This window comes from Rhinolophus sinicus, linkage group LG02 (genome assembly GCF_036562045.2).
Source record: "Rhinolophus sinicus isolate RSC01 linkage group LG02, ASM3656204v1, whole genome shotgun sequence".
In the NCBI taxonomy this organism is placed as follows: Eukaryota; Metazoa; Chordata; class Mammalia; order Chiroptera; family Rhinolophidae; genus Rhinolophus; species Rhinolophus sinicus.
In genome coordinates this window covers 142,751,631-142,769,988 of record NC_133752.1, presented here as the reverse complement: position 1 = coordinate 142,769,988, position 18,358 = coordinate 142,751,631, and the positions used below count along the sequence as shown (strand labels likewise).

The 18,358-nt window shown below is 34.6% G+C and overlaps 1 protein-coding gene across 3 annotated transcripts in view; it reads left to right on the top strand.

The window, feature by feature from the left end:
• The window catches only part of SLC16A7 (solute carrier family 16 member 7), a 156,275-nt gene that overhangs the window by 132,253 nt on the left and 5,664 nt on the right, over positions 1-18,358 (top strand). For all 3 annotated transcript variants that reach the window (XM_019742386.2, XM_019742388.2, XM_019742387.2), the window contains exons 4-5: positions 11,938-12,081; positions 15,509-16,324. In XM_019742386.2, the coding sequence (XP_019597945.1) occupies positions 11,938-12,081; positions 15,509-16,324 (960 nt within the window). The remainder of the gene's footprint in view (positions 1-11,937; positions 12,082-15,508; positions 16,325-18,358) is intronic.

Sequence of the window (18,358 nt, the reverse complement as noted above, 5' to 3'; positions counted from 1 at the left end):
ATTCTCACCTCAATATAGAATTTAATTCAATGAGCATATGGCTGCACGGTGAAAAGCAGACTCCTGCAGGGAATCCATGTTCTTCCAAAACAGAAAGCAAGAGAAAAGGGATGCACAGTTGATAACCAAGAGTATTAGCCAAGGGAAGACTCATTTAAATATTAGTTATTATTTGTTCTCTGGAATAAGTAGAGAATACTAATTATTATTACTCTGTAGTACTTTATCCCTTATAATATACTAGAACTTATGTCAAAGGTACACAAAGAATACTAAGAGCATGTTGTCTTGGTACTAAGTCCCTTAGATTCAAAACACACACACCCATACACAGATACATCTATATGTATTTGTGATATATATATGTATATATGTACATATATACATATATACATATATATATAGATAAGACAGAAATCTGTACTATATACAGTATCTATACTATCTACAGTATAGTAGATATTGGCAAAGGTGTTGGGTAAGTGGACCTCAAAACTTGAGTGAGGAATTTTGTTTAAAACATCTTTACTCATAAACTAAGGTATTTTTAGAAAGAGCAGTTAAGATGAATGGAGATCATATACACATCTCTAAAATGACCTTTAACCTGGCATATGTATTGTTTTTTTGTTTTATTTATGGTTTCAATAAAAAGAGAAAGTCACTTAGTAGATTAAATATCCTCTTAAAGTCTTGTCTTCTGTGATGAATACTGATATCATGCCAATTAAGTGATGGTAGCATATGACAATTCTAAACCAATTTAGAAAATAATTTAATATAATTAAATTTAAAATAACTACTATCTACTTTATGAAATAAACTGTCTCCTATGCCTAAGTAAATTATAAATATGTATAAAGTTATACTCCTCCCCTCCAAGAGTTGAAACTCTACTGATTGATGCAAATATGCAAATAAATATACCACAAGGTAGAATATTATTACTATCTTAAAAGAGGAACAGAGTAGTGTAGCAGTTAAAAGCTTAGGGGTTACATTAGACAGATGGGTTAAGGGAATACATTATGCCAGTATTATTTTAAAATAATTTTGAAGAATAGATGGAAGAAAAAAGTATAAAATTTCATAGGACTTCATGCAATATTCTATGTATAATAGGAGTTATGAAGAAAAAATATCCATGAACGGAAACGTATTTTAACATCCTTTGGAAATTGTCATATTGTTTATTAGTTGCCTAAGACAGATATGAATTTTCAATTTACAAATTGAATTTTCCTTACTGGTTAATGGAAACATATATATATTTCAGGGTACATTCTGAATTACATATCCACATTTCCAAAATCCCATTGAGATTGAACTATTTCAACATTTAATTGAGTGTAACAAATTGGAAACGTCAGAATCACTTTAAACTTTCTGTAGTTAGGACACACTGAGATAATTATTTGAAACTAGGTAAACATTCAAACTATGGAAGAGAAGCAGGTATTTAGTAGACGTTAACTACTTGTTTACTGTGTGATAGTATTAACAGATTTTATGAAATTTTTAATAGAAATTGAATTTTTTTCTCTTATCATCATAGTTGTGATATCTTAGACTGTAAGTAGGTACAAGTCAAGTGTCCATTGGTGAACTAATAAGGAAATTTTATGATATTGTATCACAAGAAGTCTACAGTAAGGCTGCTCCTGGCTTGGCTGACGTATTGGCTCTTTGATCTAATCACGGGCTTAGATACCTGCCTAATCTTCAAGGGAGAACCTCCGTGGACCAAAGATGACTGTGGCACCTCTAGACATCACATTATCATGAAACATTCAGAGGCTTTATATTGTTTTATAAGACTGAAGAAATACTTTCTCAGAAGTCCCCAGAAAACTTTACCCTATAAAAATTGCCCCCAAATGCTTATGTTCAGATCAGTATTTGGTAATAGGAATGGTCCAATCAGGATTGGCTTATAGTGCTTGTGATTTATTCGCCACTATTGGGCCTGGGTCTCACAGAGGAGGTTAGGTATAACACAAAATCAAGATTCAGTTAGGAAGAAGGAAGAAGGCATGGCGCGGGGGTAGGCAACCAACAGTTTCTGCAAATACAGTCTAATTTTTTTATCTTCTTAAACATTCCAAAGAGCAGGGAATGTCAAGTATAAATTTTGTGTAATGTGATATTACATGTACATTTTTGTTTTTAGGAATGAGCATCATGCATGTAAAAGAGATATAATCATTCCTCCCAGGAAAAATGACTCTTCGCAGGAGTGTACACAGCTAGCGTAGGCAGTTAATCGCAGAGTGCTGGAGCATTACTTAAAAGTTATTACTTCACACCTCAGTTTCCTGATACATAAAAAGGGAATGAAGAAACAGTACCAACTTTTACAGGGGTTGTAAGGATTAAGTGTGATTTTTCTAATGTGAAGAGCTTAGAAATCTGCCAAAGTCCTCAAGAAATGTTATTTTTATTATGAAGCCATTGAACCAGCCTTAAACAAATGAGAATGTCTTTCGTGGTTGAGAATAATGTGACCTATAAACATGAAGGAAGTGCTTGGCACTTTCGTCCTTGGACATAGAGAATGGTCACTTTCAAATCCTTTTATTTATATTAAAAGATTTTGATAAGATGTCAATGTGATATATAAGATATGGAAAATGAGCTATAGATTTATAGATGCATTTTTAAAACATGGCATTTAGTACCTCATTAAAGTTTGATAGCTTCATCTATTGGAATGATGAGCAATCTCTCTGAAGAGGTGTTATATCTGCACATACCTGTGTCTGAGAAAAATAAACCATTTACATATAAAGGGGAAAACATTCCAAACAGAGGGAACAACAAATGCAAAATGAGCTTGTAGTGTAGACCATGTCACGCTCCAGTACCCACTGCTCTGTTATGCACCAAGTATATCTAGCATGTTAATCAATCCCTCTCTTGATTTCTACAACTACTCAGGCCACTGACTCAAAACCTTTACATACTTAAAATACTAGTGGAATGCCGAGTGAACACACTATGAGTGTCTTCAGCTGAAAAAGATTCCTTTTTTGGAGCTGGATCAGCTCTAGTAAGATAAACTGGGGCATTTGTTGAACAGTGTGCTAACTGATGATTTACCTGGGTCACATTTATGTCTTCTTGCTTTTTACAAGCAAATACAATACAGATGCTTCCTAAGTATCAGAGACTCTCCCTCACATTTTTCACAGAACTTAAATAAAAGGACATCACACGGAGAGAGAAACCAGGTGGATTTTTTTTTGCTTAGATTTCACCTTTTCTATTTATTTATTTTTTAATTAAAATTTATTGGAGTGACAATGGTTAGTAAAGTTACATGTTTCAGGTATACAATTCTGTAATACATCATCTGTATATCACATTGTGTGTTCACCACCCAGAGTCAGTTCTCTTTCCATTACCATATATTTGATCCCTTTTACCCTGATCTACCACGTCTCTACCCTGTTACTCTCTGGTAACCACTAAACTATTGTCTGTGTCTGTGAGTTTTTGTTTCTTCATTTGTTTGTCTTGTTCTTTTGTTGTTTCCAGTTTTACTATAAACCACATATCAGTGAAATCATATGATTCTTGACTTTTTCTGTCTGACTTATTTCACTTAGCGTAATAATCTCAAGATCCATCCATGTTGTTGCAAATAGCATTATTTCATCTTTTATTATGGTAGACTAGTGTTTCATCAATCTCAACTTCGGTGCAGACATAGACCTCAGGCAAACAAGTAGCTAATGAAGAGGATCCCACCCTCTGCCCAACTTTAAATAGTAACAGTTTTCTAATTCAAAAAACCTCTTGGAAAAATATTTCAAGTTTAGAAAGTCTCTGTTAGTAAGAAAAATACCATGGTAGTAAACACAGATAGATTTCTGAAATTGCAAACAACTTTCTCCCGGTCCTGCCCTAGTGCTTTCTATCATTTGATTTGACAGGATACTACATATACAAATTGGAAATAAAGCAAATGAAAAATAAATTATAGCAGTTTATCATTTCTTCTGTTAGTGTTTATACTATGCATAAAAATTTTTAGGTAGCTCAAATTGATAGTCAATTTCAATTCATGCTTTTAGATTGATCAAATATATTTTATGAAATGTTCATTACATAACATACTTTCCAAATTTTCTCACAGCATTTATTATGTACTCATGCAATATACAAAATAAATAAAAACAAGCACTGTGCGTTTATGTCTACGGAACAGAATAATAATATACAAAAGAGTAGACCTGTGTTTATGTGTGTGTGTGTGTGTATGTGTATGTGTGTACATTATACATTTTTAAAATGTGAATTAAAAAACCCATCTGTTTATAATTTGTTAGGAAGATTCATACAACTAAACAATGTCTTTTTCCTGGCCATAGTTTATTACAATTAAAGGGTGCAAAACAAATCAGGAAAGGGAAAAGCAAATGGGGCAAAGTACAGAGGAAACCAGTTGCAAACTTCCAAGAGCCTTTCACAACAGAATCACAAAGGATAGGCTTAATTCCTTCAGCAACTAGTTGTGACAACATGTGTGAAGAGTTGTTTAACCAAGAAGCTAGCGCGTTAGAGACTCAGTACTTAAGGTTTATGTTGGGTTGCTGGTCACACAGGCATTCTCTGTGTGATATGTACCAAAATTCCAGACTTCCAGAAGGAAAGCAGATATTAAGCATAAACCACATCATTTGTAACATGTTTTAAGCACAGTGAACCACTCTTATCAGCTAGGGAATGGTGGGAACACTTCTGAAATCCATATTCCCAGATGCCCCCCAAGAGCCCACCTTGCAATCAGACCTTTTTTAGGGTGGTAGTCTTAACCCTGCCATGTCAACTCTTTTCTGCACAGTAGTTAAAAACACAAGTTTTATAATCAGATAGTCCTGGGCTAATATTTACATTCTACCACTTTATGCTGATGTGATCTTGAACAAGTTATCTAAACACTTTGTACACCTCAGTTTTATTAACTGTTGCAAAGATTTAATTAGGCAATCATATCATTGGATTGCCATGAAAATCATATACAATAATGCATGTACAAATCTTAGCACACTGTCTGCAAAGAGTAATAACTCAATAAATGTTGATGAATAATAACAGTTTATATGACAGCTACCTTCACAGAGCTTGGAATAGAATATATGAACAATATTCAAACAAATGAAATGGAGAGTAAATTAATGCTTTGTTGTGTGTGTGTGTTGTCAACTATAAATGCAATAGGAACTCTAAGAGTGGGCAAATCCTGTAATTTATAAGAACCCACAAAAGCTTCCTTGAGAGAATAAATATTCTTTTGCTAAGTGTTATGGAGCCACAACCGCAAAAGACAGTAGTAGCTGACAGAAGTAGCTTTCAGAAGATAAAACAGTAGCTGAAGTATGGTGACAGTATTGGGATCTTACACCTCTCTCTGATGAAGCTCTCTTTTACAACTTCATAGGTAGCATGAATGTGGCTATTATACTTGACACTAAAAATTCTTAGAATGGAAAACAGGATCAGAAGAAATAGTCTGATTTAGATGGAATCTGATGCTTTTGTGAATTTTTTGGAAATAAGACATTATTATTCTTACACACCATTTTTTTATAATTGCTTGACAAGTAAATAAAACAAAGAACTTGGATGAACAATAACTGCTCACTTAGATATGGGCTCAGATATAACTCTCATCAGGTAGAGAATTTTCTTTTTTGTTATAACTAATGATTAAACATCACGATTACTTGAAAAACACATGCTGAATAAAAACTTCCGGAATGACTAAATGAATAAATAAATGAATGAATGCATGAGCGCAAAATATAATTAGGCCTATGATTCATTAAAAAGGGACACCCGTGAAGCTAGCTCATGTTTAATAAAAATCACATGTGATGAGAATTTATTTATTTATTTGTTTGACATTTCATCTGTCTTTTTAATACAATAACCAAACTGCTTGGAGGATGGAGAGAGGTAATGGATGGTGTTGTGTTTTACATCTAATGTTAGATGCCTCTTCAAGCTAATGCACATTTAGATGTTGTTTACAAAATAAATATATTTTTATATCATAATTTTAATTTTTATCCACAACTATTACAAAGTAGAAACATTTTTATGACATTTTGTAAGTATTTAATATTAAGGACTAAGGAGCTTTGATTATTTCTGAATAATCACTTATAAAATATCTTTTTTTTACCAGAAAAAAAATATTATAGATGAATTGTATATCCTTACAGGATATCATTTAACTAAAGTATATAACTTAAATAAAAATTATTTGTTAAAATTAGAACTCTTACTGCATCTTGACTGCTGCCAATGTAGAAATTATCAAAACCTCCTCAAAAAAGAAAAATAACAAACATCATCACCTCTAAACTTTTTCTTTAGGGAATACCCTGAATTAATCACAGTAATGGGGAAAAGCCTTAATGTGGTTATTCCAATCTATAGATATAATTATTTCCTATAAATTGCAAATTTAGCTGTGATTCATAGCCTATGTTCCACTTTAAATTTACACAATTTGGGCAAACACATTTATAAAATGTAGTAATCCATTTGTTAGTTATCCAGGCACCACATACTCGTAGAAAATAATATACATAATATCAATGATCCTGAGAAGAGATTGTTGTTATTAACCTAACTGGAAAATGTCCATTAATTAGTTCGATAGTCTAGTATTTATCAAAGCATCCATCACCATTCTTAAAATAATTTGTTGATTATTTCTTCCTCCACACTATAATGCATTGAGGATTATAGTTGTGCTTTTTGTTATTTTACCCTTGGTATGTATCAACTGGCTTTATACTAAGAGCTCAAGAAATATTGAAGTGCTTTGAGTTGAATTGAATTGGTTAAATAATTTTAAGAAGAGCAGTGTCCCTAGTTTCAGATAAAATATAATTTTAAGTTAAGAAGGAAATGTCAAATCAAATCATTTACACATTGACAGGTCTCATTAAATAGTATTGACTTTCACTGACTCTAAGGTAGCCTCAGTGTTCGGTTGCATTATTCTATAAAACACCATTGGAAAAAAAAAAGTTTTGCATTAAAATAAGATGCAATACTTTATTTATATTTAGAACTTTAAGTTTATAATTAGAAAAAGTATTTTTTACATAGTTAAACAGATTATTTTAATCATTCTTGAATATTTTACACACACACACAAACACACACACACACACACACAGGAAAAGGTATGTCAAATAAATTGAGTCCGGCATTCCAAAACCTTCTTCCCATCCAGTATCTAGCACTTCTAAATTAGTTTTTGAGTCTGAGTCCTTGATGTTCATGTTTCACACAGAAGATTGTTTTCTTTGTTGGTGAGGACGTACGTTTTAATTGAGAGATCCACCATTTTCTCTGGTAATTTCATTTAAACTACTGCATCCATTTGGTAAATTTGATGCTGGTACTTTTCTTGACCTTACCAGAATGTGTCAACAGATGATTTTTTCAGACAATAATGAGGATTCCATTTTACTTTTTCAAAATGTCCTTAAATGGTTTGATTGAAATGTGAGATATTATCATTATCCAACCAAAATAACAGAAATAACAACCAAATTTAAGCATGCATAGGCCATGATAGTTACAGTACTACCTTGACTGCCATCTGATGGACAGGGATTGTTAACAGACCATCAAATGTAAGACATCTTTATTTCTAATATAATAAGCTATGGAAACAATTGGTGTCTTAGAATCAAAGAAATGTGGTATTAAGGAAAAATCAGGAATTTGATCCAAGATGGCAGAGTAGATAAATGCTGTGCTTGCCTCATCCCATGAACACATCAAACTTACAACCAAGGTATATATCAATCAACCTGGAGAACCATCTGAAGTCTAGCTGAACAGAAGTTTTATAACTAAGGATATAAAGAAGAAGCAATGTCATGGCTTGTAGGAGGGATGGAGATGCGAAACGGTCTGACCCCAAACCTCTGTGTGGTGGTTGAGAATCGGGAGGGATATCTTAACTAAGTAGCATCCCCCTAGAGGAGTGAGGGATCCCAACCCCATTCAAGGATCCCCAGCCCAAAGTACTGGTGCTGGGAAAAAGAGCTCCCACAGCATGTGGCTGTAAAAAACATTTGGGATTCCAACTGACTGGGTGGGATAGAAGGCTGTAGGAAACCCAGATATCCTCTTAAAGGGTCTGCACACAGACTCACTCACAGGTACTCACCCTGGGCTTTGGTGGAAAGATAGTGACTCAAGGGGTGTCAGAGACATATGGGGAAAAACTGACTTATGTAACTTAGAGGTGAGGACTGTAAGGACAGTTGCCATTTTCCCTGTGTGGGCTCCCCCTTCCATGAAGCCAGCAGGTGGGCACCATCTTTCCTGTGATGAATCCTCCCTCCACTCCTAGGGCCAAATCTGAATCTGAATTGGTCTAGTGAGCTCTGTTCGTTCCACTCTGGTGACTCACTGAGACCCTGCCACACCCAACTCATATACCACAGGACGCTTTATCAGTGGCTGAACTTTATGGGAGATAGTAGGTAGCAGCCAGCCTTGGAGTGTCCTAGCTTTTTGTGGAGCTACCCCAGGCCTGGTACTGGTGGCGTACATCCTTGCTTTGCAGCATGGCCTCTCCCATGCACCTCAACATCCAGCACAAGCAGCGACCAACCATGGATTGCTTTGTAGTTCCTACCAGGTAGTCCCCGTCTAGTCACAGGCAGTGGCTAGTTATAGGCAGTGGCTGATCTGGGCTGATCTGGGCACCAGAGCACTTCCCAAAAGGCCACAGAACAAATGTACTTGGAGGTTGGCTTCAGACCACAGCAGAGTACCTCCAAATTATGCCCACAAGTAGCATACCCGAAAGGTAGTCTCAACAGGCACCAGAGCTAGCTGGGGCAAATCCCACTCCATGGGGTAAGCCATCTACATAGTAGCCCATAAGCTGTGGACATGTCCAAACCACCCAGCCAGTTAGTCTGAGGGTCAATCCTATCCACTGATGTGCCAATAGCAATCAAAACTCAACTATAACAGGAAGGCACAACAACCCATACAAGGGACACTCCTGGAGCACCCAGCATGGGAGACTGTGCCAGGGCCCCACAGGGCACCTACTACATAAACCCACATGGCAAGACTAGAAGACATAGCAGATTTACCTAATACATAGAAACAGAGAGAGGCGGCCAAAATGAGGAAACAAAGAAATATATCCCAAATGAAAGAACAGAAGAAAACTCCACAAAAAGAACCAAACAAAAGGGAAGCAAGCAACTTACCAGATACAGAGTTCAAAACACTGGTTAAAGGATGCTAAAGGAACTTAGTGAGAACTTCAACAGAGATAGCAAGCATAAAAAAGAACACAGAAATGATAAAAAGGAACCAGTCAGAAGTGAAGAATACAATATCTGAAATGAAGAATGCACTAGAAGGAATCATCAGCAGACTAGATGAAGCAGAGGATTGAATCAGTGATTTGGAAGACAAAGTAGCAGAAAACACCCAATCAGAACAACAAAAAGGAAAAATAATTTTTTAAAAGATGAGGATGGTTTAGGGATCTCTGGGACATCAAGTCTAACAATATTTGCATAATAGGGGTAACAGAAGGCAAAGAGAGAGAGCAAGGAATTGGAAACCTATTTGAAGAAATAATGACAGAAAATGTCCCTAACCTAGTGAAGGAAATAGCTATACAAGCCCAGGAAGTACAAAGAGTCCCAAACAAGATGAATTCAAAGAGGCCCACACCAAGATACATCATAATTAAAATGAAAAAAGTTGAAGACAGAGACATTTCTAAAAGCAGCAAGACAAAGGCTGCTAGTTACTTAAAAGGGAGCTCCCATAAGATTGTCAGCTGATTTCTCAACAGAAACTCTGCAGGCCAGAAGGGATTGGCAGGAAATATTCAAAGTGATGAAAAGCCAGGACCTACAACCAAGAGTACTCTACCCAGCAAGGCTATCATTTAAAATTGAAGAAGAGATAAAGAGCATCCCAGACAAGATAAAGCTAAAGGAGTCATCATCACCAAACAAGTGTTACAAGGAATGTTAGAGGGACTTCTTAATGGGGCAAAAAAAAAAAAAAAAAAAGAAAGATTAAAAATGTGAATAATAAAATACATATTTATATGCAATAACTATATAGTTATCAACACTTAGTTTCAATGTAAATGGATTAAATGCTCTAATCACAAACATAAGGTGGCTGAATGGATAAGAAACAAAAGCTTTACATATGCTGTTTCCTCGAGACTCATTTCAGAATTAAAGACACACACAGACTGAGTGTAAATGGATGGGAAAAGTTATTTTATGAAAATGCAAGCAAACTGGGGTAGCAATACTTATACAAAACAAAATAGATTTTTCAAACAAAGACTATAACAAGAGATATAGAAAGACCCAGTAATCCCACTGCTGGGTATTTATCTTAAGAAATCCATAATGCCACTTTGAGTGGACATGTACATCCATATGTTCCTTGTAGCATTATTTACAATAGCTGAGATGTACAGGCAGCCTAGATGTTTTTCAATGTATGAATGGATAAAGAGGAGGTGGTACATATATACAATGGAATATTGTTCGGCCATGGGAGGAAATGGGTTCTTGCCATCTGCAGCAGCATGGACAGATCTGAAAAGTATTGTGCTGACTGTAGTATGTCAGACAGAGAAAGACAGATGCAACATGATTCCGCTTATATGTGGAATCTAAAGAATAAAATAAACAAACATTCAAAACAGAAACAAACTCATAGATACAGAGAATATTTTCATTGTTGCCAGATGGGAGGGGATTGGGGGTAGGTGAAAAAAGTGGAAGAGATTAAGAAGTACAAGTTGGTTATTACAAAGTAGTCACGGAAATGTAGTGTATAACATAAGGAATGTAGTAAATAATATTTTAATAACTGTGTGGTGTCAGATGGATACTAGATTTATCAGGGTGATAGATGGGATGGGATTTGGGTGATAGGATGAAAACGGTGAAGGGATTAAGAAACATAAATTGGTAATTACAAAATAGTCATGGGAATGTAAAGTAAAGCATAGGGAATACAGTCAATAATATGGTAATAACTATGTATAATGCCAGGTGGGTACTAGACGAGTCAGGGGGATCACTTCTTAAATTATACAAATGTCTAACCACTATGCTGCACACCTGAAATTAATATAAAACAATACTGAATGTCAACTGTAATTGAAAATTTTTAAAAAGGGAGGGGGAAGGTGACAGGCAATAAGAAGTCCAAGTTTCCAGGTATAAAACAAATGTCATAGGGGTATGATGTACAGCATAGGGAATATAGTCAATAATACTGTGATAGCATGGCACAGTGTCAGATGGTTGCTGGACTTATCATGGTGATCACTTCTTTAGGTATATAAATGTTTAATAACTATGGTGTATACCTAAAACTGATATAATGTTGTATGTTAGCTATATTTTTTAATAAAATATTTTTAAAAAATAAAAATCATAGTGGGTTATAATTAAAAAAAATTAACTCTAAGAGCATGTATCGTATGTGTGCGTGCTCACACACATTTTTATTCTAAAAAATAAAATTCTAACACAAGTCATTTATATAATCCCTAGATTTTTGTTACATAAATTTACCTGCACTTAAGGTATTTAGACAATTTAGCTATGTCTTGTTGAATAACTTTTCCATCAAAAGTTGAATGAGTATGGTCATGAAAAACTTATGTTAAACACTTCTACCTTATGATTTTCTGTGCTTTCACATATATGGTTAAAGATAACCAGTCAAATTGATTGGAAAGTATTGAAAAATCTTTGTTATATACCATGTGAACTAGTATTTTTCTTTGGTCATTACAATATGCTTTCTTAGCCTTCAAAAATGAAAAAAATATTACAAATAAATGACCCAGTAACTGAGTGTTTCTTAATCTCCTCTCTCCCTCAGGTCCCATAAGTAGTGTTTTGGTGAATAAATATGGTAGCCGACCAGTGGTACTAGCAGGAGGCTTGTTATGCTGTCTGGGAATGGTCACAGCCTCTTTTAGTACCAGCGTAATAGAGCTTTACCTCACTGTCGGATTCGTTGGAGGTAAGTTTTGTTTTCCGCTTATTGTCTTCTTAACACTTACCATGTTTCCCAGAAAATAAGACTGGGTCTTGTATTAATTTTTGCTCCAAAAGGTGCATTAGAGCGTATTTTCAGGGGATGTCTTATTTTTCCATGTTCTACAATCTACATTTATTGAAATACAGCCATGTCATCTTCTTTTGGAACATCGTCATGACGTACTAAATGTGTCCATCTGGCTGGTGATCTTAACTGGGGCTTATTTTCGGGGTAGGTCTTATTTTCAGGGAAACATGATATGATGCTTGCAAAGCTCTGTAGGAAGCATGAATAATAGAACATTATTGTTTTCTCTGCATTTCCTTTTTATAGCAGATGTGATCTTAAATTATTTTAATCCAGTACATTGAGATACTAGCTATGGACTGTCCAATTAGACTAATTTCAAGTAATGGAAGAAGAAACAAGTTATCAGACATGTGATGTGCTATGATATAAATATCAAAAACACAACAGCTTTGGTCTGCTTTTACTGTTTCACCCATTTCTCTTTAGCCAGTTAAGATGGTATTGTGGACAGAGACTTTCTGGCATATAAATAGTTTTATTTTTAAAAGTTCATTTTTCATTGCTTGTTACTATTTAGAGTATCTGACATATCACTTAGAGTAGGTTAAAATCGTGTCAAAAAGATGTTTTTCTGGATGCACTATTCAGCTTTAACAATAGAGTTATTGGAGTCTGTTTTCTGATTAGTTGTAGTACTCTGTATTGCTACCTCATTTTTTTCCTTACTGGAGGATTCTGTTTAAGAGCTCCTAAGGCACATTTCCTACTAAACACAAATATTTTCAAATGGCATACTGTCATTTGATTATATAATAGTTGTTTCTCATGTATAATGTCTCTAGACTCAAACTGACTGGACTATGTAGTTTGGAAACTACTTTTATTAGCCTCAACAATAAATTGAATCAAACAGACCTATACTCAGTTTTAAGAAAAATTAGACTTTAATATGTAAAGGAATTAAATATTTTTCTTATGCCTAAAGACAAAAAGACAAATATATTTCTCTTTTTATCATGATTTTAGATCAGTCTAACGTAGGACTTATGTATCATTTGATGAAAAAAAAAATTAGATGTATTAAAGCCTACAGTCATAGTGATGTCAAAATCTTTCTCTTTACCTGGTGGCAACTCTTCCTTTTTGATATGATGAAACACCTTTTGTAAATGAAAATCTTATTATATTTAAGAATTGTCATAGTGGAGAGAATAATACTCTTTCCTTTGTGCAGAAATACTATATATTGCATTTAATCATAGAAGTCAGACTGGGTCTACGAGTAGATGCATTAGGGAAAAGATGGTTTTGATATCACTGTATCACAAATAGCAGCAGCATTACATGTTATTCTAACTTCAATTCCATTCCTTTTGACTTTGAAGGCCTTGATGCTTCTAGAGTCAACCACTAAATATACCTATATGGGATTTATCTTTTTTTTTTTTTTTAATTAAAGTTTATTGGGGTGACAATGGTTAGTAAAGCTACATAGGTTTCAGGTGTACAATTCTATAATACATCATCTATATATCACATTGTGTGTTCACGACCCAGAGTCACTTCTCCTTCTATCACCATATAGTTGATCCCTTTTAGGATTTATCTTAAGCCATTATCAGCCAATATTTTTGGTATTTGATATCAGACAGGTCTTGTTTGTAAAACCCAACTCAGCACATAATAGGTTTGTGATCATGAGTAAATTAACCTCCTTATGCCTTAGTCTCTTTGTCTTTAAAATGGGGGAAATGATAGGTCTTCTGGGAGTTGTTGGCATGATTAATGTAACAAATTGATATAGAGTACTTTACAGAGTACCCAGCATTTTGTTACTTTTAAATAAATGTGAGCAAATAATGATAATCACAATGTCATTATAAAACATCTTACAGTTCTAGAATTTAGTTTTTTGGCAAACCCTTATTTTAGTTGTTGAGGGGAATTAGAGCTTAAGAAGTCTAAGTGTTTTGCCCAGTAGTACACATAGTTAAGTAGCTGAGACAGATTTCGGTCTTTTGATTTCAAATCTCATGTTTGTTTTGCCATGCCAGAATAGGAATTAGATGACTGATATCTCCTAAGGAGAACTTGGATTAACATCTGAAGGCAAAATTTCAGGTGACAGAATGGAGATGGGGGGAGATAGCACAAGATAAAGAAACTTAAAACACAATTCAAAACACAATTCCTGGGTTTTCATTTCAGTTCTTCTACTTACAAACTGCTGGGCAGTTTCATTATTTTTAATGGTCTAATTCTATTTTTTATGAGGTAGATTTAGAGATCATACTGCCCTGTTACTCTCCAAGGCATGTTCTTGGTTCCTTTCAGTTACCTTTTACAGACCCTCCTACCCAGAGAAGATATTTGTATTAAATGTTTGCAATAACTATTTGTATTCAGAACTGAGTATCCCAGAATCTAAACACTTAACCACTTCATAATACTGTCTCAATTTACACAAATTGGTAAATGCAAAAAAATTCCTACTTCTATGGCCCCTAAAATAATATAGAGTAAGACCTAAGCTAAAGGGGAAAGAGATAGTTTATATAAATCATTTTCATGTACTTTTTAAACAAACATATTCATTACATTGCTAAATAGTACCTTGGCGAGCTATAAGAAGCAATTCATTTTTCAAAGGCTATACTTAGCACTGCCAAGAAGTTCCCTAGACAGTAGGAACTTTTGACTTTTATAAACAATAACGTTTAATCTCTGAAATAAGAATATATTTGAAGCCAAAAAATTATATTTTATTTAACACACATGTGCATCTATATTCATGAAATGTGGAATGTGAGGGATGTAGAGCATGAAATTAATGGCATGACTTTATTATTCCTTTTTATTATTTGCACGGCTTTGAAAGAATGTCTTTGGGGAGACCTAAGACTGTTTATAAGTGACAAAGTTTTTAGTCTGTTCAACTCTGAAAAGAAGGTATTCATATTTTAAATGCAGGCTTTCCCACAAGGGGAAAAAAAAAAATCTGTCCTATGTATGTGTATATAAATGAAGAAAGAGAGGTTAATTTATCTGTGGAATTAAATGATAGTAATTAAGAACTAATGATTTTGTCCTAGTTTCAACCTATTCTACGATTATTGAAAAATCAGTAGAAGTTCTTGGTTTTATTTTTGTGCTTTAAAATGAAAGGAATATGAAACTGTCATACATATCAAGTGTCCAGTATGGGAACCTTTTTGTTTATGTGCCATTCTATTGATATTCATAATTAAGAAAATCACTACCTGCTGTTGCATTTTTAGGTCTGCCTTACCCATTTAAAAATGTACATTTTGAAAAAGTAATTTATTTTGTGAGTGGCATAATGTTTGTGTTTTTCTTCTTTTTGTTTTGTTCTTCTCAGGTTTAGGTCTAGCCTTCAACCTGCAACCTGCCTTGACAATCCTTGGAAAATACTTCTATAAGAAACGACCCATGGCGAATGGACTTGCCATGGCAGGAAGTCCTGTTTTCTTAAGTACCTTAGCTCCTTTCAATCAGTTCCTTCTTAATACTTACGGCTGGAAAGGAAGCTTCTTGATTTTGGGAGGTATATTTTTGAACGCCTGTGTGGCTGGGTCCCTCATGAGACCCGTTGAACCCAAACAAACTAGTAAGTCTAAAACTAAGGTTTGCGTAAGAGCAGATGATTCAAGTGTGAAGAAAAGCCACGAGAAGAAATCAACATGGGAAAGAATTAATGATTATTTAGATTTTTCCCTTTTCACGCATAGAGGATTTTTGATATACTTATCTGGAAATGTCATTATGTTTCTAGGATTTTTTGCTCCCGTTATATTCTTGGCTCCATATGCTAAAGACAAGGGAATTGATGAGTATTCTGCAGCCTTCTTGCTGTCTGTGATGGCTTTCGTTGATATGTTTGCTAGGCCTTCCGTAGGGTTAATTGCAAACTCCAAACTTGTTCGACCCCGAATCCAGTACTTCTTCAGTTTTGCAATTATGTTCAATGGACTGTGTCATCTACTATGCCCGTTGGCAGAGGACTACACAAGCCTGGTGCTTTATGCTGTATTTTTTGGCCTTGGATTTGGGAGTGTTAGCAGTATCCTCTTTGAAACTCTCATGGACCTTGTTGGTCCTCAAAGGTTTTCCAGTGCCGTGGGACTCACCACAGTCGTGGAGTGTTGCCCAGTTCTTCTTGGCCCTCCTCTTGCTGGTAAGAATATTCCCCAATAAGCAAAGCAAAAAGCATAAAGTCAATAGCCATTAGTCTAGACTTTCTTTGTAGTATATAATGTGGTTTGTAATAATAAATAATAATAGCCTGAAAGACTATGGGTGTGCTAATTTTAGGTTTTATTGTGTATTTTTAAACTTCGTAATTAATTGACTTTATACATAAATTTGTTTCAGAGCCCAAACCTATGTACTTAAGAATTTAAGTTAGACTGATAATTAGTAGCATCATTTTCAGGTTTTTACCCAGATCAGTTATTTTGGGCTTTTAAAAATGTATCATAAAGGTAAAATGTCACTTTTTCTTTATTTTATTAATGGTGAATAGATTTCTCTTTTGCTTATATTAAAATGAGTCAAAATTGTAAAATAACACTCTCAAAAGGACAGGATCTATTTTCTTAGTGGAGTGCATTGGTTATATTAATATGGAACTTTTTACATGCCTATGGAAGAAATACTTTTATAATATCACTGATAAAAATATCTATACTATCTATATCTATATCTGTATCTGTATCTGTATCTTTATCTGTATCTGTATCTGTATCTGTATATCTATCTATATGTAATGCAGGAATATATAGAATGCAGAAATGAAGGAAAATCCATTCAAGATCATTTTTGTGACAGACACTTACATTCCCTATTCATAAATTATAAAGACTACCTTTAAATTTGAAGATCTGAAATATTTTCAGTGATGCCGACAAAAGTATCTGTGCTAAATAACCAGTAAGGAGAATAAGTAAAGACACATGTATAAGTTCATTTCTAAAGTTAAGACTTTATTTAGCCTTAAACTTTAGTGTTATAAAAATTAATATTTTTTGTGGGCCAGTCTTTTCCAGTAACCACTGTCTGTTGTTTTGCTTAACACTTAGACTCCTGGCCTGCCCCCTAGTGGTCACAGTAATGGCTGGCCTAAATTTTTCCATGTATTTAAGTCAGTTTATAAACTATTTCCTACAAGACATTAAGGAATCATTTTGAAAGTGGGAAAATTCATGTTTAATTTGTTAATCTTAAGGCATCATCGACCTGTCGCCTTTTCCTGTTTCGCTTGGTCAGGAATGAGTTGTGTAGTTGACTTTCTGTCCACCATGGTTGTCCTCTGGTATCTAGCACAGATGTTGTGGGTGTTATGTCTCTCAGTGTGGATATACCATGGCACCAAAACTGTTGTCAAAAAGAGTGAAAACCAATTGGTCTTAGTTGTTAGCCTCTTGATTATATAAGACAAGTACAATTGACCTATCTTACCTTATACAGAGGTAAGTTTACCAAATGGGTTTTTAGAAGCTATTCATGAGCAATAAAATTTGCAGTATCAACAGAGAAAATTGTATTTCACCAGCCATGGTGGGATTAAAAAAAAAAAAATCAAGTCAGGTCAACAGATGTAGTGAGTAGGCTCTAAGGATAAAAATAAAGGAATCTGATTTGGCTACTTCTACTTGAGCTGAGAACCTGTATCAATAATATTTACATCAATTTCAGTGTCCTTGAATGCTTATTGTGTTAATAATGCCAAACAATTGCACCAGTGGTGCCAAAGGCAGTAATTGTTTTGTGGCTTTCTGTTGAAGTTCTAAGACTGTAGCCATAATATATCTATTCTTTTATTTCATCCTTTTTCTGCCTCCTGCTTCCCCTGACACTCCGTGACTTTCAGACTGGCTTCTCCTCTACAGCATTTGGTATCAGCTAGAGTGGTGTCTGGCATATCTGAGGCACTCAGTAAATACTTCTGCATGAGTGGGTATCATTGTAGTTACTTCTTATAGTTGCTGTTGCTCCTCCTTGTCTAGGAGAGCAGCAAAAGGTAGGGAGAGTGTGATTTTTATTTTTAGTTTTTTCAGCCCAAACTTTTACTGATGCACTCACAAAGAACTGAAGCTTTAGTTTTGGAAATCATATGTGGTTTCTTGAGAATGATAAAAAATTCCCCAAACCGTCAGAAAGTATGGTTGAGATGGCAGCCTAAAGTGATATTAACTCTGATGGTTATGTA